The 22,996-nt window shown below is 41.8% G+C and overlaps 1 protein-coding gene across 3 annotated transcripts in view; it reads right to left on the reverse strand.

Moving 5' to 3' along the window:
- The window catches only part of PAPPA2 (pappalysin 2), a 268,840-nt gene that overhangs the window by 131,164 nt on the left and 114,680 nt on the right, over nt 1–22,996 (reverse strand). For all 3 annotated transcript variants that reach the window (XR_004817712.2, XM_025430216.3, XM_035719433.2), the window contains 6 exons: nt 16,495–16,788; nt 14,066–14,258; nt 10,579–10,700; nt 7,006–7,495; nt 3,931–4,059; nt 387–478 (listed from right to left, as the gene is read on the reverse strand). Coding sequence is in view for 2 of the 3 variants with exons in the window: in XM_025430216.3 (XP_025286001.1) it covers nt 387–478; nt 3,931–4,059; nt 7,006–7,495; nt 10,579–10,700; nt 14,066–14,258; nt 16,495–16,788 (1,320 nt within the window). In the remaining variant the exon portion in view is untranslated. The remainder of the gene's footprint in view (nt 1–386; nt 479–3,930; nt 4,060–7,005; nt 7,496–10,578; nt 10,701–14,065; nt 14,259–16,494; nt 16,789–22,996) is intronic.

Genomic DNA, 22,996 nt, shown 5'->3' on the forward strand with positions numbered 1-22,996 from the left:
GCCTACTGATGATGTCTTTAACCAGAATTGGGAGAAGTGTTCTGGACAGCTTTCCTGTGTGACAAGAATCCAAAGGCAAAGCCACCTAGTGATAATTTATTACTAGTGATTTTCCAGGATTAAGCAGTGTTAGGACCCTCTGTCATCTGTCATGATCTTATCTATTAAACACAGCCACCAAGAGATACCTTGCACTCCCTTTGGCTTTGAATGCTTCCTATGCTGATTTTTTATGTAGAACCTCTACAATTGTGTAGACACATCAAACATCATTGTGTGATTAGCATCCCACTATGTGTTTATAGGATATCAAAAGCTCATGGAAAGAAGACACAGAGACACCTGCAGAAACAGGACCTAAGCCTAGAGGGCGCTCCTCAATGCACCTGCACAGTGGAAGCCTTCCTCTAGCTGGCAAGCCCTTGAGCAGCCATCTCCGCTCAGAAGGTCCCCATCATCACACTCTTCTCCCAGGCTCCTGGAAGGAAAAAATATACATTCTTATATGCATACATATATGAAATAATTTGTCTTGTTTAGTTACTATTATTTTAAATTCTTAAAATTCCCAATTGTATATTAAGAAGTACAAGTTGGAGAAAAGCAAGAGTTAAAAAAAATGCTTTTACAGAAGAAGTAGCTCATGGCTCAGAAACATCTAGGAGATTCATGAGGGTCCTGCCAGTGTTTCTGGTAGATGGCATTAAGGTAGAAAACACATACCAGCCCTACGATGAGTGAGCTGCTTTGGTGAGGATAAAGCTACCTGTCTATGCGGGATTCTGTTTTCTATTCATGTTTACTGTTTTCACTGCTTTATTCTATCTAGATGTGGTTGTTGTTGAAGTTAGGGTTTTGTAGCTCCTGTTTTATATACCAAGGAATCAGCAGCCTGATTGTTGCTTGGTCTCAGTCCTGAGCAAAACTAAGGCTCGTTCCTGGTCCTCACTCCCTACCACTACGTGGTGGCAGCTATCACATATTGCAGGAGAGAAATGAATAGTGGGAGAAGAAATGGTCATTGTTTTGTTTTGAACCTCAAATCCTGACACAGCTGATGACTAATTGGATTAGGGTGAGAGAGTCACTTTAGACCAAGGACTACAGGAAGCATGTTATGGGAACAAAATTGGTAATAGATGTGGCTGATGTAAAATGGATTGAGGGTTAGAGTGGCCCAGTTGGTTGAGCATCTGACTCTTGATTTCACCTCAGGTCTTGATCTCTGGGTCATGGGAACAAGCCCTGGATTGGGTTTCATGCTCAGCAGAGAGTCTGCTGGAGACCCTCTCCCTCTCCTTCTCCCCTTCCACTGCTCACACTCGAGCACTCTCTCTTTCTCTCTCTCAAATAAACAAATCTTTTAAAAAATGGGTTTATGGTTACCATTTTTTTTCTTCTTGACATTGCACCATGTCCAAAATGGACGCATATTTTAACTCAAGTAGATAAAGACCTAGGAAATACTAATAGCTCTAACCACTGTTTAAAGTATACCTCTTCACAGGGATGGAGTAAAGATTAAGTAATTACATATGAAGATGCTTTAAAATGAATTAAAAGCATGCTATAAATGTAATTACATAATAATATTTTAAATGGTAGGATGTAAATGGAGAGAAGATAACAGAGATATGAAAAACATGAGTGAAGAAATTAAGGATACTTCAAATTCATTTTTATTTTGAAGATAATCTTAACGGCAAATATAAGCATGTTTTATATTATCTCATGCACAGCTGCCCAGTAGAAACATGAGAGCAATGCATATCATTTTAAATTTTCTAGTAGTCACATTTAAAAAAAACAGGTGAAGTTAGTTTTAATAATACATTTCATCTAACCCAACGCATCTAAAATACTGTCATTTTAGTATGTAATCAGTATAAAAATTATTAGTGAAGCATGTCACATTCTTTTTTATGCATCCTACATCTTTGAAACCTGCTGTGAAAAAAAAAAAGAAACCTGATGTGTTTTTTCACTTACAACACATGAGTTTAAACACTTGATCTGTATTTAGATTCACCTACCCAAGTTCTTCCAAAAATACTTAAAAGTTTTCTGATAACTGAATCAAGTTTTTAAATTGAATTTAAATTACTTAAAATTAAATAAAATTCAGTTTCTTAGCTGCATTTGCCACATTTCAAAGGCCTGACAGCACATGTGGCTGAGACATCCCACACTGGACAGATTGAGATGATCACTTCCTCGTGAACATAAGTCCCCAGTTCAGGGTCTCCTACCATGTTTGTTTTGATAGTCTTATTATAGTGTTACCCAACATGACAAAAAAATTATTAAAACTAGAGTCTCAGCATGACTTCTTCGGGATTTGAGATTGAATCTATATGTTTCTCAAGTTTAAAACAGTGGATTAAACAATTCATATCTCTCTTTGTATGTATAATGGAGGGCCTCCGGCTGAGCAAAGCTGCAATTCATAGATCCCTTCCCACTGGATGGCAGAACCAAGTATGGCACTTTGCAGAGAGGGAATACAGAAGTATTATGCAGAAGTATAAAGGAGTGCTTGAAGGAGGAATCTTGTGAGGCCCACTAGCCAAGCAGCTGCTGCTTCAGGTGAAGCTGTTTCAAGGCACAGGAGAAAACGTGCTAGAGCAACTTAGGAAGACAGCTCTTCACCCTTTGCTGCCCCAGACCTCCAAGCGAGATGGCATCCTGGGGCCTCAAGGAAGCCACCAACAGAGAAGTGCTGTAAGAGATACTGTAACATGGGGCAGAGTGTTTTGCTCAAGGAGGGCTCTGGCTGGGTAGTAATGGTAACCAAGCCCCACAGACACTGTAAGTGGCAGCTTGCAGACTTAGAATGAGGCAACTGGAGCAAAGACAGCACCAACAGCAGCCAGAGTTATTCTGTGTGCCTGGGAGGCAGCCCCAATTGAATGAGGGGGCTGGAAAGCTGAGCCTGCATTAGGAAGAAGTTGGAAGCCAACTAGCCAGGTCTGGGTGTTAACAAGGTTTGGCTTAAACCACAAGTTAAAAATCTTAGAAGATCAAGAGACTCAGCAGTGTTTATTGATTGTTAAGTGATGGAGGGGAATCCCAAGAAAGGCTACAGAATTCTTTCTATTGGGGCTTCAGGATATTATGTATTTTCACCTAGTCTGGGAAATCAAAAGTATGCCATCTTATTAGGATGCAGAATCGAAGATAATCAGCATGCCTGGCCATCCAGCCTCCTACCCCTACAGCTCTATATAACTAATGTATTAGGAGAGATGAGCATTCAGGATAGATGAGTATAGGGTGACTGGTGGGACATGGGAGTTTTCAGGGCTAGATTTGGGAAAGTCCCAGATAAACCAGAGTGAATTAGTCACCTAGGCTGATAGCACAAAGGGCAACAGAAAAAGGGAACATGGTATGTTCAAAAGCCAAAGTAGTAATTTCATCTTTACCTTGGTGGTTTTACAGAATGGATGTAAATTCCATCACAGTCAGGTCTTCCAGGGGCCACATGAGCCAGTGAAGCTCAGAAAGCTATACTGGCTTTCCTCAGGTCACACAGTGTTAGTAGCATAAGATAGGCCACTGATCCAAAAGATGCTCTCCTATCGTCCTTATCATCATTTGACAAGTAACCTTCTCCCCTATAAACTCCTTCCCTTAATCACTGCCCAGCAGTTGTTGTTCTCTGAAACTTTAAGACCCGCCCCCTACCCTGAATCAGCCCCAATATCTCAATACTCCGTGGTGAGCTCTAAATAAAAGTGAGCTTCTCCTTAACTAAGATGTGTGTGACCTCTCAGGATCACTACCTGGTCCTAGATTTTGTTTAATGCTAGAATCACACAATGCCTCCCAATTTCCTGAACAAGTCAAACTAAAACTCAAGATTAACACTCCTGGTCAGAGCAGGGCAGGGCATTCTTGCTCACACATTCCCATGCACCTGATACTCACCCTGACACCTTCCCATCTCCACAATAAGGAGCTCCATGGATGTGGTTCAGCGGAGGTGAAGCTTCTCCTAGTTCTGTTTCAGCTGCAGCTTGAACCTGGTATCGATACATCTGTCCAGGTGTGACCTCCCTGTGGAAACCAATGAGCCATGACCACCACATCCAGAAAGCGAGATGTTGCCCTGGGTCCTTTGCAGATGGCTTGCAGGAGTTTAAAAGATATTTATGGGGAACATAAATGTTAAACATATGCCACGTATTGTGAAACAAAGATCAGGGCACAGTCTGACACAGCAGCAAAATGTCTGAAAGCCTATTGGTCTCCATGTTCCTAGTACATTCCACGGAGTGATTGTGCCATAAATACTGGCTGAAGTACCACTGAATTAATGAATAGTCCTGAAAAATCTAGGAGGACTGCATGTCAAGTATACCTTTATTGTGTTAAAAAGAACAACAAGTAGTGATTGGAAAACTGGTCTTCTGTATCTTTGAAGTAATCAAAGAAACTGAAGAGGAAAGCTTCAGGGTTTGGGCACAGAAAGCCCTTCCTGGGTCTGCGGATCACAGTTTTCTTGTCTTTCAAGAGAATTCTTACCTTAAAGAACTTAGAAGGAAGGATGAATGCTCTCCCAGAAGGAGGTGAGAACATCTTCCACCATCATTTTGGGGTGGGGTGCCAGAAATCCTATAGCTAGAAATAGGTTAGAGTGTTCCCCACCTCTAAGGCTGCCAAAATGCATCAGTGCCAGGAGTGGAGTTTTACTGGTTGACATTAGAGATGGAAGGAGTTTATCAGACTCCCTCGAGAACCCAAGTGTACTGATCAGGTGGAGAGCAGGAAAGAGTGGACATTTAGGTGGGATCAGGGGCTCAAGAGGGGAGCTGCTGTGGCCAAAAACAGATTCTGTCCCCTTTCCCTCATCTGGTGCCTGCCCTTATTGGAAAACAATTGGCAAAGTCAAGTTAGAATGGAGGTGACTTAGGAGGACAGGATCTCAAAGGGTTTCGGGGACTGCCCTGATGGCCACAAGAAATCTCTTGCTCCCACCCTCTCTTCTTCAACAGATTCTTCAACTCAGCCACAAAGCCTGCACCCCTCTCGCTTGATGCTGCAACCGGCAAATGGGAAATATCATGGGGCTTCAAAAACATCTTCAAAAATCTCTGTACTGGCTTTTGTTATTTTAATAGGAAAGGCACCTAAATATTAATTAAAGACTTTCATATTTCCATATCAGCTTTCTTTTGGAAAGCAATCTTTTCACAAGAGTGCCAGATTATTTCAAAAGTAAAACAAATTTTATATCCCAATCAGTTCTGATGGCTTCCCTCTGCAGGGTGGTTTCTATAGACTTCTCATCCAGCCACACACAAAAGTCTTACACTGCCCTGCGGCTGGGAAAGGATTGGACAGTAGTGTCAAAATGTGTTGACACTTCTTGTGGAGAAAACTCAGCAGCAGGCAGCTCCAACCTTCAATGATCTGGGTTTATAAAAGGAAATTGGATTTTAATCTTGTGTCCTCCACGACTAGCACTGTTCAACCAAATTAAGGTTAACCCTTAGTTTTCTCATCCATAACATGAGATATTATTGACCTTAAATATTCTGTGTGTGTATGTGTCTGAGTGATATGTGGATAGCATGTTAGATGCCAAATATCATTTTAACTGCCTTATTAGAGAAGCTTGAAAACTAATTTTTACTTTTAAATCTGTCCTGTGATCTCTCCTTTCACTTGCATTAGCTTTGCATCCATTTCATTGTCTTCTAGATCTAGTGCAGAGAGCAAGTATGAAAAGAAAAATGTAGTAAAGCTCAAGGTGAACAATGTCCTCTACTTGCGTGTTGCTGCGGTAGACTCCCCGGTTTCACGCCCCTCAGCAATGTGACTTTGCTGCTCCTCCCACCAAGAGATGGAGTCCATTTTGCTACCCATTCAATTGGGAATCGGCTACGTGATTTGCTTTGGCTAGTGGAACATCATCATGAGTAAGGTAATGCCCTCCCTGCTGCTGGAGCCCTGCCACCACTACAGGAACCAGAACAAGCCCACCCTGGAAGATCCAAGAAGGGCGTTGGTGTGAAGGCTACCAGGGAATGAGAAGTCATCTGGAAAGAAGCCTTCATCTTCCCAGTCACTCCAGCCATGTACCCTAGTGTGTACATGAGCTTGCCCTGGCCATATCAGTCCAGATGAGAGCACCTAGCCAGTCCACAGAATCATTAAAAAAAAAAAAAAAAAGTTTGTCAGTTTAACCCACTTCATTTTGTGATTATTTCCAATGCAGCAAAAACTAATATTGTCCTGCCGATAAAACTTCCGTCTTACCCCAAGTTGTGCCCTCAGGGCAGTCTCTGAAACTTTTGAAGTGGGAGTAATTTGCTTTTGGGGATACCAACCTCCTATGTTACACCTGGAACTCTTTTGAGCCAGTGATCTTACCTTAGTCTGTATCCCCACCACCAAGCACACAGAGTCAAGAACACAGCGGAACTCACAACATGGGGAAGGAACAGAAGAAAGAAAGAGAAAGAGGAGGGTTGGAAGAGAGAGAGAGGGAAAGAGGCAGGAGAAAAGGAGGGAAGTGTGAAACACACAAAAGGAATGAGTCTCAAAATGAAGAAGTGTCTGCAGGAGTCTTGGCTTCCTTGCATAGCTACAGAAGACTCGACTACAATCTTCAAATGTTAGAGGAGCTGTGGCAGATTATCCAAAAGTAACAAGGAATCAAAATTTAAACTGTTTCATCAGATAGAAATGGACTATGACCAACTTATTTGTGGCAAATATTTTCAGTCCAGCAAAAGCACTCATGTAAGAACCTCTTTTTTTTTTCTATAATCCTAATGATGGCAACATGAGTCAGAACACCCACTGGCCCCTTTCTGGGGAATATTTTTCTTCATCTCAGATATGCTGCCTTAGAATAAAAAATCTTCTCTGAGATTCTGAACATTTCTCTAACTAAAGGCATGTCAGAATGAAAAAAAGTGAGAAAAGGGAAAGCATAACCCACTCCCAGAACCCCAGGAAGCCCCATGGTTTAAAGAGCTCTACTGCCCAACTTACACATCCATGAACTTCCTGTGAGGATTTGTCACCACCATGGGTAAGCCATTGGCAAATGGGGGCTCACGAAGAACCTGGTACTTCACAGGCCTGCATCCAGAACACAAGGGACTATGGGGCTGGGAAGTCAGCAGAGCTGCATCAATTTCCATCCGCTCATCAAAGGTGTAGACCTTCACCCCCGAGACCTTCCCATCAACATGCAGTTTGATAGTGAGTGGGGTGTCACAGAAAGTATCTAAGGGGCCCAGGTGCACAGAATCCTGGTGTTCCAGCAAGATCTCTGTGTCAAAAAGTGCCTGGGAGGAGTCCATGGAGAGGTAGGTGACCCAGAGGGTAAGGGTGTCAGCTTGGACTGGGTGCTGGAAGAGCAGCTCCAGGCTACAGCCTTCCGCAGGGCAGGGCACCGTCATGTTCATGTGGTACAGGTGGAGCTCTGGACTCCAGGCCTGCAAGCTTGGCTCACAGGGCTGGTCCACATCTGGAGGCCCTGGAGGAGAGCAAAGAAAGAAAGATACATTAGGAGTTCCCATTAAGTCTGAAAATGAGTAGCTCATATGAGCCACCAGAAAGAAGAATGAGGCAGAGAGCTTTGAGCTAATGCCTACAGAAGTTGGTCAACTTAGTGGGCTAGATCCTAAGGACTACTGAGGACAAAGTTATAATGATGTAAAAGTACTATGTATATGCTCCATAGCCCCTCCACATGATGCCTTTAACAAGAGAAGTCCAGCAAGGCATTAAGAATGGAGTGAAAAAAAAAAAAAAAAAAAAGAGAGAGAGAGAATGGAGTGGCCCAGATCCCTTGTGGAAACATGAGGCTGCTGCAAGAGAAGGTAGGCCATGTCCTTCAAGAGTCCTTGAGCAGAGGAGAATTATTTCTATTTAGTTTATCAATAATTTATGATAAACTCATGCTTCTGAAACCCCGTTTTACTTATTCATAAGGCCAATGTTGGTTTCAGTGTGTCACTGCGTTCTATTTAACTAGGCTCTTGGTACAACTCTTTTAATTCCCTAAGTGATCTTAGCAGTCCTTCCAACTGATTGTTATCCAAATTTTAAAACCATATCTTGAAATTTTCCTGTTCAGGTATGTGTGAGCAGTTAGGTCACTGCACAGAGGCAACTGCAGGTAGAAAATAGAGACATGTATTCTTGAGCGGGGGTTGGGGGGAATGGACACTCAGTAGCTAAGTAAAAATGGGATGGTAAAAAATCAAATATTGCAACTATATTAAGGTCAATTCCGTGGAAATATATATAAGTGGTCTTCTTTCATACCACATAAGGGGAATTTGAGAAAGAAGTGCTGAATTAGGAATCAGCAGAGTTACACTCTGATAGGTGTTGTGCCATTATACTGTGTGACCTTGGCAAGTCTTTATAAAGCCTTGATTTCCTCACTTATGAAATAAGCACTATTTAACCCATGGCTTACTAGGTTAGTATAGAAGATCTATACAAATGTTCCCTGGGAACATTTGCAAACTACATTTGCAAAAGTAGAATTATTTAGCCCTTTCGAATTTGGAAAATAAAGAATGTTTCAAAGCCCAGAGGAAACAAGTTCAAATGTGCATGTATGTGTGTATATGTGTATTACATCTGGCCTTATCATCTGCCTATACTGTGAATCTATTCATTTATTTATATTCATCCGTTCAACAAAACTTGACTTTGTAACTCTTTCGCACCTAGCACTGACCTAGGTATTGGATATAGGGTAGCAAACAAGAAAGATAAAGGTCCCACCATTATAATGCTTATGGTAGGGTGATAGATACAAAACTAAATAGATAAAGTGGTAATGGCATCTTTAAAGAAAAATGAAGAAGGATAAAGGACTAGAGAATGATGGGGTGGGGCTAGGGACTCTTTTGGATAATAGAGATAGGGAAGTTATCTCCAGAAAGATGATATTTATGCAGGGAATGTGTCTGGTTCAATTTCCTATTCCTCATAGCATTTTAGAAAGTAGTTGGTGTTAATTAAGTGTCATTAAGCATATGTTGACCATATCTGTAAATCTATGTGTTTGTGCACACTCTGCTGGGGATTCAATCATTTTCATTGTGTATATTTTAAATGACTAGGTTCTCCATCTTTCCAAAGCAAAGGAAGACTAGTATTTCTTAGCAGTATTTTCCAATAGTCATCTCCAAAACTAGAGTAAAAACCCTTGGAAGCCAACTCTACTGTGGTGCTGTCTCAGAAAGTTTTTATCACAATCTCACATTAAGACATGAAGCAGAGGCCTAGGATGTTGACTGGTTTGCCTCAAGATACAAGAATTAGAACCCAGAACTTCTAATTCCTTTCACCTCTACCACATAACTTTAAATTTTGCCAAGAATTAAAAAGAGAAGTGCAGGGCCAGGGAGTTGAATGGGCATTAAAACTAGCACAAGGCAATTTGTTTGCCACAGAAATGGCATTTTATGAAATGTCGACCTCTACATGAGTCCAACATAATACCAATGTGAATTTTATAGTCATTTTCCATTCTTCCTTGAAAACTCTCATTTGAAAAAAGTTCCATCTGGTCAATCAAAATCAAGTACATTGTCTCTCTCCCAATTTCTCCTGTAAGTGGGAGCTCAAGGGGACATTTTATAGACACTGTTGACTCTAAAACCAATGTCCTCCCTTTTTTGGTCAGAGTCAGGACTGCAAACTAACTCAAATAGGACTGTGTCCAACGCATCTAAGTAGTTTTTAGGATCTTAATAAATACAAGAAAAAGATGATAACTAGGTAAACATTAAAGATGGTGGTGATGGAAGAAACTAAGCCATTCAACAGAAGGTACTAAAACTCGCAACAGTATTTTCTGGACTTGAACCGGAATGACATTCAGCTACAATTTGTTCTAGAAGCCTCGATATACATATGAGGGAATATTAAATGAGAAGTAGGGTGAGGAGCAGGGAAAGGGACAGCTAAAAACATTTTCCCCCTCCTAGAGCCTAACTAAGATCACATCCAAAGCACAACCAGTACTCATGATTAAGAGACTCGTAAAATAACGTAAATGAGAACGATGAGTCTGGAACACCTAGTCCACCCCACCCCCATCCAGACCAGTTTGGGCTGTGTGTGCATCAGCGTTCCCTGCAATGTGTTCTCTATTACTCTCCCGATAGAGATCAGCTTACATTGTTATGTGGCAAGGCTGCTCCATGGGCTGGTAGGTGTGTGTAACACTGAAGGTCTGAACTCTCACCCTGAAGCCACCCCCTGAACTCTGCTGTCTTCTCCATCCCTCTGTCCTCTATGCTGACCTCTGCTTCACCACAGCCATTGGGCCCCCATGCTAATCACATGTGGGACATACAAGGGTACCAGGCAGAGTCTTTTCCAGGCCCCTGGAGATATCCAGCAAATCTCTCTCTCTGTCTCTCTCTCTCTCTCTCTCTCTCCCTCTCTCCCTCTCTCCCTCTCCCTCTTTCTGTCATACACACGCACACATACACAAAACTTCTTTCTCACCATGCCACCATTCCGCCCTTTACTCCCACCCCCATTCTCAGCAGCCAATAAGTATAAACAAAAAAAACTCTGGTCCTTTACCCACAGCCTCCTCTGGAGTCCAGTAACCTGAGGAGTCACACACACGCCGGGAGGAAGCTGTGTGTACATACTGACGGAATGTTCCATCTTCAGTGCAGGCACCACACACACTGCCTGGGACCCTGGAAAGATAAAGGAGGAGGGGAAGTAAGGAGAAGCAGTAGGATGAACAGGGTTCATGAAATTCGGAAGGCCTCTAGTGGTGGGGAGTGGTGATAGGTAGAAAGGCCCTAGGGGACCTGGGAACAGCTATTTCTCAACTCATTTCCCTCTTGTATAGACCTCATCTTTTAAAAATTCACAGTGACATGAAAATCTCAAGGTTATGAAGCAGAAGAATTTAACTAAGTCATAAAGGCAGCCTGTGGAGATGAAAGTGGGCAGCTTCTATCCTAGAAACATTCAACACAAAATAATTATAATCTGAATCTTTCAACACAAAACTCCTTACTAGGCTGATTTTCAGTAAGTCATCCAAAGGCCCCTCACGTTCCCCCAACTAAAACAGACAGCAATTTTAAGAGTAGACTTATTAGCTATATGTGGTCTTATGTTTTAAACTCCCTACTTTAAATTATATATATAAAATAAAAGTTGTATGAAATGTGATGCCCCTTAGCTCTTCATCACCTATGGGGAATACATTCAAATTTCTTACTATGATCCAAGGTTCTTCACTAGCTAACTCCAGCCTTACTTATTTGAGCTCGTCTATGAATTTATGTTCCCAGCACAATGAACTAATCACCATTCCTCAGATACATCAAACCCTTCTCACAGCTCGCTGAAACATGCTCTTTTCTCTCCTGACAAATAGCCTTTTCAAGTCTCTCTGCTTAGCAAACTCTTACTCATCCCTCAGAGCCTATTTAAGTATAACCTTTGTAGTGGCACTTAGTTTTACTCCTCTGCATGGCAGGCACACTATCCTCTATGCACCCACTGCAGCCTCTGGCTCCTGTCTTCAGGCATTGCTCTGTGGTTTTGAAAATCCCACTCCCATTCTCTCCTTTGCCTGTGTGCAGGTCCAGACCAAGCTCTATTCTTTCTATGCCCAGCAGTTAGCACAGGGACCAGCCTCAGCAATTCCTCTGTGAGAGCTTGTTTCATGGGCATCCCTGAGACTATTAGCACAGCATACAAAGAGCCCTTTAACCACTAAATAACAAGGGACATCACTTGATGAGGCTCATCTCTGATATGTAGAATGTTTTTAGAAGCCCAATTGTGAATGATGCATCTGAAAATGAAGACATCAAGTCAAGGCCTCTCACAGAGAGAGAAAAAATGAGTCTTATAATACACTAGAAAAATAATATACTTGTTAAATAGAGGTAATAATTATGTTACCAGCTCCCTTTTTTTCCCAGTTGCCATTTCTCAGCACCTTATATGTCTGGCATTGTGTAACTAGGTGCTTTTCATAAATCATTTCTAATCCCTACAAGAACTCTGTGGTTACAAATGAGGACACTCAGGCTCAGAGAGATTAAGTCAATTGGCTAAGGTCACAGCAAGTTCCTTAATTCCTTTGAGCAAGCTCCCCCAAACCATCAAGCGTCCAGTACTTTGGCAATGAAAAGGTGCAGTTAACTCCAACCTCTGACTCTGGTCAGCACCCACTTCTAGTGTGGACACAACTCCAAACCACATTTCCTTGATGTACTTGGCCTCTCCGGGGCCGCTGCTGAGTGCGTGGTTGGGCTCCTCTCTGACATAAGAATTCCAAACACCTACTGGGGAGGAGTAAACATAACTCTAAGCATGACTCAAATCGCTGGGTACGTGACGTGAGTCTCCCTGACACACACGTTGGGAGGCCTCCATACTGTGGCCCACCTAGCTGAGAAAAGGAAGCAAATTACAGCCTTTTCTGCCAACAGAGTTGCAGCATGCCAGTACTGATGTCTGCTTTATCGTAACGTTTGTACCAGAAGGAGAATTGAAAGATTAAATTGTTTACATGTGTTACATAAACTGATATAAAACTCCAGTGTGCACATGCCCACAGAAGACTTACTGTTCAGCCAGTCTGACCAGAGCCACACAGGGTCACACTTGCAGGAAGAAGATTCTTAAACACATCACAACATCACATTTGTTGACTCACAGATGGAGCCTATGAAAGCTTGGGCGCTGATGACAATCAAAACTGCTTTCTAGGATTGTTAAGTTCTAAGCGATGCTGCGCATTAAGTGTACGTCGGGTATTGAGGACAGGTACCAAGATCCAGAAGGCTGGGAGCACCACTTTGAAAAATGATTCACTTGCTTCCTCTCATCCCTGTGTCCCCCTGTCTTCTCTCCCAGGCTTTCAGGAAAGATGTAGGACATGGAAACATGCCCCAGGGACATCCAGCTCCATGGCTGGGGCCTGATACCCAGTGGGGAAGTATGACACTTAGAAGAGGGGTTACCTGCCTGCTGAACACGAAAGCTCGAAATGCAAAGAAATAATTTATTCTAGGTTTCCCATTTCTGAAATTCCAGTGGATGCCCCACATTCGCCTCTACTCAGTTGTGGGGGTCTTGGGCTTGCCACCGTCTGTTTCTGTGCTTTGGATTTCTCACTCACACAGCAGGAGTTGTATGTGCTTACCTCAAGCACTGAATAACACAGCTTCAGGGAACATATCTGGCCCAGCGCTTCCCACAAAGGCGGCCCCATATACAAGAGCTGCTGTTGTTATCTAAAATACAGTGGAGCTTCAAAGTGGAGAGCCTGCACGGGCCACAGGGATGGAGTTCTGGCCCTGCTCGGATAAACCACATTCCCCCATCCTCCCACCAACTGTCAGATGAAATGCTTTTCCTATCTTCTCTCCTTTTTACAAAACTTTCCCCAGTATTCATTTATACCAATACACAAAGAGTAAAGAAAAGCTCATTTTAGATAGAATGATTCCCTTAAAAAAAAAAAAAAGTATCAGGCGTCCGAAAATACACAGATAATGATGGTTCCACAGAGCAGTAGCTATAAGCAGGAGAGTTACCAGGTACAACAGGAAGAAGAGAAGGCATTAGAAACACCACAGAAGCTGGTGAAGGCCCTGTGCATAGCCTGCCACCCCACCCCACCCTGCCCAGAACTGCCTGAAGGAACGCACCTTACCTTCTTCCCCCAACACCACTGTGCAAGTAGCAAGGCTCTGCTCCACTCTCACACCAGGCAGCAATGACTGACCTGGACAGGTAGCAAATGCCACCTCTTCATGGCTCCTAGAAGCCTGCCAGATAGGACATTCTGAAGGAAACACATGACAGGCCCCTCACCAAGGAGTGAGCACATGCGATGAGCCATGGGAGAGCCCTTTGAGCTCTGCTAAGGAGGTGAGGGCTGAGCAGGATGGCAGGGCAGCCCTGAGCAGCGGTGTACCTGTTTATCATTCCAAACTGGGGCTCCCCTCACTTCATGCTCTTCCCCTTGTGCATAAGAAATGCCACAGAGAACACAGAGCAGCTCATCTGTGGCAAGCGCCTCTCTCACCTGTCATACACAACCCCACTAATTGGAGGAAGCCAGTGGATGGTGAGGGATGTGTGGGTCTGCCCGATGACCATGGGTGGGATGGGAATGGGGGTGGGCTTCTGACTTTGAGTCCACTGCTGATACACAAGATCCAAATAGCAATGCATCCGGGCCACTTGGTTAGGGGTGAAGCTGTCGGTGCAGTCATCATCTGTGGAGATAAAATTTTTAAAAAGGAAGAAACAGAAAGATATAGGTCTTAACCTGCAAAGACCACCAAGGCAGGGTTGAAGTCTGCCTTGCTTGCACCCTAAGTTTCTAGCACCCAACACAATGCCTCACACTTACTGGCGTCCATAAAGTCTTGTCAAATGAATAAATGCATTCTGTTCCGGAGAGTATCTAAGTTGCAAGGGCAAAGAGAAGGCAGAGAATAGCGCTTGCTTATCCCTAAAGCAATACCGTTACCTGGCTATTGGGCTGAGCCAGGGTGAGACACACCCCGGGGTAGATTGCTCGGAACTGATGGTTACTTATTCAGGAAACCACAAGATGGCAGTGTTTCAGCATATGGCCTTTTTATTCATGAACTTTTCTGGAGTTGCAGACACCTGCTTTATGCCCAGTGACTCTGCCAAGGTTAGGGAGGATTCAGTGGAGATGCTCAAAAAAAGAGTGAGCCAAAACATTAAGGATGCAGTACAACTGGGAATGGAGGTCCCAACCTTATTTTTGGAGCCTGCCACATCTCCCTGTTAGACACAATTTTCATAAAGCTGGAAAAGGAGTTATCCTAGATTCAGAGCCTTTTTAAATGAAAGCACACCAGTCAAACACTGTCCCCTATTTCTTAGATGTTTTCTCTGCCCACTTCAAAGCTAGTAATTAAAGAGCTCTGTCCTCTACACCCCATTGTCTGGTCTCCCCTGGCAAGGGCCACTGGGATGCTGGTCCTTATGAATTCAATGCACCTGAATTACATACCAAAATGAGACATGGATGGAAATACATTGATAAGTCACAACGGGACCAGCTCATCACTCTTTTCTTCCCTTCAGATTGAGGCATAACCAAGGTCTTGTGTTTTATTGGTTTTGGGGTTTTTGTTTTTTTGGTTTTTGAGGGGGTTTTTTTGTTTGTTTTGTTTTGTTTTGTTTTGGCTAGTCCTAGAATTTATCACCAAACAAGCCCTTGGACCTTACAGAAAAATCATCTCCTTCCTTCTCCCTAGAATAATCATCAAATCAAATCAGTCCTTACTTTTAGAGATAAATTTGAGTCCCTTGTCAAGAGACTATGATTAGTACTACTTTTTGCCAGAAATGAGGAAGGTAAAAGAGGACAAGGAAGAGGCATAATCCAGGATAATGACCAGTGTAATAGGGTTGTTCTCAGAGCCAGGAAAGTAGTACCATTTTTTAAATCAGACAGGATCTTTTTTTTTTTTTTTTTTTTTTTTTTGTAGGTAATCTAACAATCAGCCCTTGGCTAGTGTTTTGGAGTTGTTTTTTTTTTTTTTTAAGATTTTATTTATTTATTCATGAGAGACACAGAGATAGAGCGAGGCAGAGACTCAGGCAGAGGGAGAAGCAGGCTCCATGCAGGGAGCCCAATGTGGGACTCGATCCTGGGTCTCTGGAATCACGCCCTGAGCTGAAGGCAAATGCCCAACCGCTGAGCCACTCAGGTGTTCCAGCCCTTGGCAAAGGTTGGAAGAAACAAATATGATACCTTAAAAAAAATAACAAAATAAAAAGGAATCCTAAGCTTGAGCTTAAAATTAACCAGGTCCACTTTCTTGACCAACTTAAAAACAGCACAGAGCCACCTTAACTCAGAAATTTCTTCCCCATCACTGTTGGAGTCTGCTTCAAAATGAATGCCTAAGAACATGGGCAAGAACAAGAATAGTCAAGTTCTAAAGGTCAAAGGAATCTCAGGAGACCTTTTGGTTTTGTCCCCTTTTTAAACTTTCCAAGATAAGGGATGCCTGGGTGGCTCAGTGTTGAGTATCTGCCTTCGGCTCAAGTCAGGATCCTGGAGTCCTGGGATCAAGTCTTGCATTGGGCTCCCCTAGGAGAGCCTGCTTCTCCCTCTGCCTATGTCTCTGCCTCTCTCTCTCTCTCTCTCTCTCTGTGTGTGTCTCTCATGAATAAATAAAAAATATTTTTTAAAAATAAAATAAACTATCCAAGATAAAACTGTATTTTTCTTTCAACCTCTAGCAGAGATTCCAGTCCACAAGACCCCTTAATATCTTCATAATTCTTTAGGTTCTTCAAAGATACAAGAAAAAAGAACATACCATGATAAATACACTTCAGCGTCCTGGTATGAATGACTGCATAGGCCTCTCTACCTCCCACACCTCCATGCCCCACCCCAGCCACAAAGGGCCCCTCATATAATCTTAATAGAAAATAGTCACATCGAGACTGTTGTGGTACCTGTATAGCTCATGTAGTTACTGAATGGAGCCCCTGGGAAGTGGGTGAAGCCACAGGTATCATTGGTAGGCTCTGGGTCCTGGCACAGCTTACTCTTGGGAGTAGGGGCAGTGTCGGCACAGAGGTCCCCCGTATCCATGGATGGCACTGTCTCCCTACAGGGGTCATCACAGGATTCCCTCTCACTGACCCCTTTGAAGACATGGTAGAGTCCCAGGACATGTCCCACCTCATGGATCATAATGTTGGTATGGCCAGGCATGCCGTAATAGGCTGGGTTGAGGACAACGCCACCTGCAACGGAAGGTTTGGAAAACATCTCTAAGCATGTAATGAATAGCAGCCCTCTGGTCCTTAATTATGTCTTCTGGTAAACATCGTGTTCATTTCAGCCTCTAAGGGAACACTTTATAACTTCTAGTGGCATCCAGTCCCTGCTCTTCCATTTGGTCACAAACACCCTCTAAACTAATCAATAAACATGTCTAGAACCTCTAACATAGATGAGTGCTGTACTAGAAAACAGGGATAGCAATAAAGACAACATGACATGACAGAGGGCCAGGATTCTCAGACCTGGCTACATATTAACTTCACCTAGTGAAGTTAAAAAACACAAATGTCCTAAACACCTAAATGTGAGACCTAAAACTATAAAAATCCTAGAAGAGAGCACAAGCAGTAATATCTCTGACATTGGCAGTAGCAACATTTTTCTAGATAGGTCTCCCGAGGCAAGGGAAATGAAAGCAAAAATAAACTATTGGGACTACATCAAAATAAAAGCTTCTGCATAGTGGAGGAAGCAATCAATAAAATTAAAAGACAACCTACTGAATGGAAGAAGATATTTGCAAATGACATATCTGATAAAAGCATTAATATCCAAAATATATGAAGAACTTATACAAATCAACACCAAAACCAAATAATCCAATTTAAAAATGGGCAGAAGAAATGACCAAACATTTATCCAAAGACATCCAGATGACCAACAGATACATGAAAAGATGCTCAACATCACTCATCACCAGGGAAATGCAAATCAAAACTTAGAAACTTAGGTATCACCTCACACCTGTCAGAATGGCTAAAATCAAAAACACAAGAAACAGTGACTATTGGTAAGGGTGTGGAGAAACTAGAACCCTCTTGCACTGTTGGTGGGAATGCAAACTGGTGCAGACAAACAGTATGGAGTGTCCTTAGAAAGTTAAAAATAGAACTACTCCACTATTCAGGAATCATATCACTGGGTATTTACCCCCAACATACAGAAATACTAATTTAAAGGGACATGTGCACCCTGATGTTTATAGCAGCATGATCTATCTTAGCTAAATTATGGTAGCCTAAGTGTCCATTGATAGATGAATGAATAAAGAAGAGATAGCATATACATATATTTACAATGGAATATTATTCAGCCTTTAAAAAGAATGAAATCTTGCCATTTGCAATGACATGAAGGCAGCTAGGGAGTATAATGCTAAGTGAAATAGGTCAGTCAGAAAAAGGCAAATCTCATATGATTTCACTCATACATGGAACTTAAGAAAAAAATGAGCAAAGGACAAAAAAGAGAGAGGGAGATAAGCCAAGAAACAGACTCTTAACTATAGAGAACAAATTTGGTTCCCAGAGGAGAGGTAGGGATGGATGAAATAAATATGTGATGGAGATTAAGGAAGGCACTTATTGCAATGAGCACTGGATGATGTATGGAATTGTTTAATCACTGTGTTATACAACCGAAACTAATATAACACTGTATATTAACTATACTGGAATTAAAATAAAACAAAAAATTAAAACTCTATTACACTGTTGGTAGAAATGTAAATTGGTACAATTACGGAAAAGAGAATGGATGATCCTCAATCTATGTTTTTAAATTATAATTAATTCATTTCAAAGAAATAAGCTTATATGCAGAAGCAAAAACAAAAAACACAGATGTCCAAATGCTAGCCCAGATGAAATGAATTCAAATATTCAAAGAGGAGGATATACACCTCAGTATCTTTTGAGACTTCTCCAGTTGAGAGCCATTGATCTGGGTGAAAGCACACAGTGTTTAGAGCCAAGAAGTCTAGGTCTGAATCCTGGTTCTCCACTATCAGCTCTGAGTCCTTGAATAGCTATTTGACCTTCTGGAATATTAGTTGTATTTTCTGTAAAGTGGAGATGGCGGCACCTACTTCTTGGTTTTTGTGATTTCTAAAGCCTTTGACACACCATTGGAGTTTAATAAATGACAGTTGTGTGTTCTTCTTCTGATTTCATAACCCCTACCCAAAAGGAGGCAACAACCATTGAGACAAAAGACAAATCCAACTAAACTACCGTGCAATTCAGAATGTCAGAGGCCCTATAGGTATATGCCCTTCCCACCTAGCTCCCCAAAATCTCTCTGACAACACCAAGGGAGGTGTTTCAGAGAAGAGTTCATTGGATCCAATCTGGGTTTTGATGAAAGTCATGGTAACATTTTAATCTCACAAAAGGAAAGGCTAAAGACCTCCAAGTGCCCCAACTTCTATGTGTCTAGTTTCCCAATCCCATCTTTCCAATCCAAGATTCCCAATCCCTGCTTCCCTCCTCTTCCCATGTTTAAAATCACTTGACCTTCCTTCTTCATCTCCAAAAATTGTCAGTATCAGGTCTCATCCTAATCTCTAGGACCTGAAACAGGTCATGTCAATAGCTCTGGACCAACACTCTGGTTGTGTTTCCAGGCTGCCCCTGCCCCTCTGTCTCAGGTCTGATCCCAATTCCCTAGACTTGCTTCATTCATCCTATCTGAGCCCTCCCTCTATCAATAGTCTACTGAGTATAACAGTTCCTCCAAAAGAATAGCCCTGCCTTTCTTTCACAAGATTGTATTCCAAGGATTATGTCTCATTCTTGAATTCTAGGTGATGCCCTATAGATAACTACAGAAATTATTTTATGTGCAGAACAGAATCATAGGATATGTGGTGCCATGCCCACTGGCTTCTGCAATGAGCAACTCAATCTGCCCATTTAGTGACAACCTTACTTCAAATGGAAGTTTCTAAATTCAAGTCCCAGCTTCTACTGTCTACTCAGACATGCTGATATTAACCAAAGCATGCCAAAACCCGTCCTGAAATATGTCCGCTCTCACCTCTAAAACAGAGCTAGATCTTATCTCTCTTGTTTATCATTCCTATCACTTCCAGTAAAAGTTCTTATTCTCCAACATTAACCTTTTTTTCCCTTACATAAAATTATTTCCTGTATATTTCTTTCATTTATGCATCATTATGTCAACATAAAGTAATTTGAAAACAGATTTCAGTAACAGCCAGCATGCCCAGTATTTGAATAAAGACAGCAAAATACAGTATTTCCACATTTCAAGATGCAGACTCCTTCCTGCTTACCTCTGTTGCAGCAGGAATCATCATCATTCATACACCAGGATGCTCTCAGCTCTCCTTCATTCATATCAGCAAAGGTGCTCTAAGAGCACAGGGTTTGTAAATGCCTTCACTGCCTTACAGCTTCCTCCACCACACCCCTACCCCCTACAGCCTTAACCTCTTTCCTCCTTTCCTTCCCTCACCTCTAAGCAAGGTTTGGATTCAAAAAACCAATCTGACAGAAACAGGACTTTGAAAGGCTACAATTCACCTATAAAGTTGAAGTATCCACACTGAGTTCTTCCTAAACCCTGTGGTATCCCATGGTTAAGTACACCCACCTCCTGCAGATTTACACCTCCCTGGAATCTGCCCTCAAAAGCCCTACAGCAGTTCTGTTTAACCCTTTACTTCCCAAACTCATTTGAACACAGATTCTGTTTGAGGTAGAATACCTTTTGATATATGGAATACTAGATTCCTTAGAGCACAATTCATGGAACACTAACAAGGACAAAGAAAGCTCCCAATCAATAGTCATTTTCTACCCATTGGTATGGTCGGTCCATCCCAAGTCCTCTTGGGATCTCTTCCAGTGGTAAAAGAAAGGGGTTACAGTTGAACAGAAATAAGATTAGGGGAGAAGGGATGGCAAAAATAGGAAGATACAGAAGTTTGTACCTCAACCCCAAATGAGATATTTCCAAATCTAGGATATTCTCTTTCAGTAAACCACCTCATGTATAAGGAGATGAAGAAGAATAAAAATGCAAGTCCTCAACACATCCAGCAAATCTCCTCCACACCAATGACAGTTGGCTTTTCTTCCATAGCACTCTTAATGTACATTCCCCAAACAGGAGAATTTAGATTTAACCACATAGCACTTAAGTTTTAATTAAAAACATAAACCTTTAACACACTTACTGTTAAATAGTTTTTTTCCAGGAAGATGGGATTTTTGCCTCCAAATCATTGTATGGAACACAGAATAATGAGCTTAGTTGCTATGTGTGTGTTAGATAGAATATTGTATGTTCTATTTTAGAAGTAAGTAGTCTCTGTACACTAATACATGTTGAGGAAAAAGCCTAAGGTCCTCTTATAGTAATTCTTCTGGCTAGAGCCCAAGTGATTATGGAATCACACTGGAGTGGAACTTAAGGAACTTGGAACATGGTGTTGACCCTAACTAGCTGTACGACTTGACTCTGCTCTTTCACCTTTCCCTAGGTTATCTGCAAAATAAGGTGGTAGCCAGGCTTATCCCTAAGATTCCTTCCTATTCTCATCCTCTGCCTTTAAAAGCTAACATTTCGGACTGTGTGAGACGATCATAAATATCATGTGAAGAAAAACTTGTATTATCGTGGACGGTCATCCCCTGGCCCTGTAACTTGTATTCCATGACCCCCACCTCTCAAGAGCCTGAAGAGAAGGGAAATGCTGGACAAGAGCAGACGCAGGCATTCTACCCTTAGATCTACAAGAATTTCAAGTGATCCAGATTCACTGCCTGCTGGTCCTCACTCCCTCCCCTTCCTCTTCCATGTGCATGGGGTCTCATGAGGTTCTTCTAATCACTCTTTATTCCAACTAAACAAACTTGTGAAATTATTAAGGGAGTGGGTTTTAATCACACACATACTTATATATCCATGTGGGTAGGAGAGGAGAAACATTAATTTATTTCATGGTTTAGTTTATAAAAGTTCTTTAACGTTTTAATAAAAATCACACACACACACACACACACACACACACACACATTCACCTCAAAGCCTGAGTGAAGCATAAAGACTTGCTGCCAAAAATCCAAAAAGAAGAATGTGAGAACTTCTTTTCATTAAGAAGGAATAAGACCTGATAAAAAAAAAATAAGTAAAAACGGAGTCTCCAGAATAACAACCCCCCTCCTGCCCACTCTGTTATTTGGGTCTGACCAAGGAGGTTCTGAGGAACTGTGATGAATTCCCACCTACTGAGGGAAATGTGCAATTCTTTCCAGGAGTAACTTAATAGGAATAATAAAAAAAAATAGTACAAAATGCTACTTTCCAGTTTCTATTCTATTTTAATATCCAAACAAAGCAGCAATACCTTTTGATGCTGATACCTATGCCCCACACTTTCTTCCATTTCCATTACTACTAGCATGAGTAAGACTCTGAGTGGTTACAGTGGGTCCTTACAGAACTTCACAGAAGCCTCTCACACAAGATGACCTTTGAAGTGACATGGGCTCCTTCTTTGGCTGTGGACACTCACTGGAAATTTATTGATCCTTATCCTTGGGAATATTCCTTAAAAGCCCTCAAGGCTATTTACTGATCTGTTTCATGGTAATATGAGAGTTCCTACCTCAAAGGGTTATTATGGAGATTGAAACAGTGATGTAGACAAATAATTATTTAGCTTGTTTTCTGGAATAAAGTAACCCCAAATGTGTACTAGACCATTTGTCAATATTACTATAATTATATAATGTAGCCTGGCCACACAGGCTCATTTGCCCCCATCCCTGGTTGGCTTCCTCCTTACCATCTTCGTTCATCAGGAAAATGGGAAGGCTAGGGTCTGACCACAAACAGGGCAGACTTTCCAGAGTGAAACCAGGCATTGTTAGGCAAAGGAGACAAACACCTCTACATGAGGAGCTCTGATTTGCCCTTAGGCTGCTCACACTTTATTTCCATGTTATTCTGCTCCTGAAACCCATGGGCACCCAGAAGACAGACAAGACTTGGACAGAGTTACATACAGAGAAGTACCCATTCAATCCATAGACAACATACTGATATTCAAAAATTATTTGTGATAGCTTAAAATTAGTGATTATATATGGAAAGGAAATCTTATAAGATTGAACTGTTAGTTCAATTCTTCACAGACCTTGCTGGTAGGTCAGATTTACACAAGACACCTTTTTTTCCTGTAATGCTAATAATATTTTCCTCCTCCTTCTCTAGTTATAGAGAATATAATTATCATTTCTTATACTCAAAACCACTGTTCATTTTTGTTTCTCCTCATCTTAGAGAATAAAACTAAAACACAAATAAGGGATTAAATATAGTGGTAGAATGGGGGGATGAGATTCCCTTCCCTACAAT

The sequence above is a fragment of the Canis lupus genome, chromosome 7, assembly GCF_003254725.2.
Source record: "Canis lupus dingo isolate Sandy chromosome 7, ASM325472v2, whole genome shotgun sequence".
Classification (NCBI taxonomy): domain Eukaryota; kingdom Metazoa; phylum Chordata; class Mammalia; order Carnivora; family Canidae; genus Canis; species Canis lupus.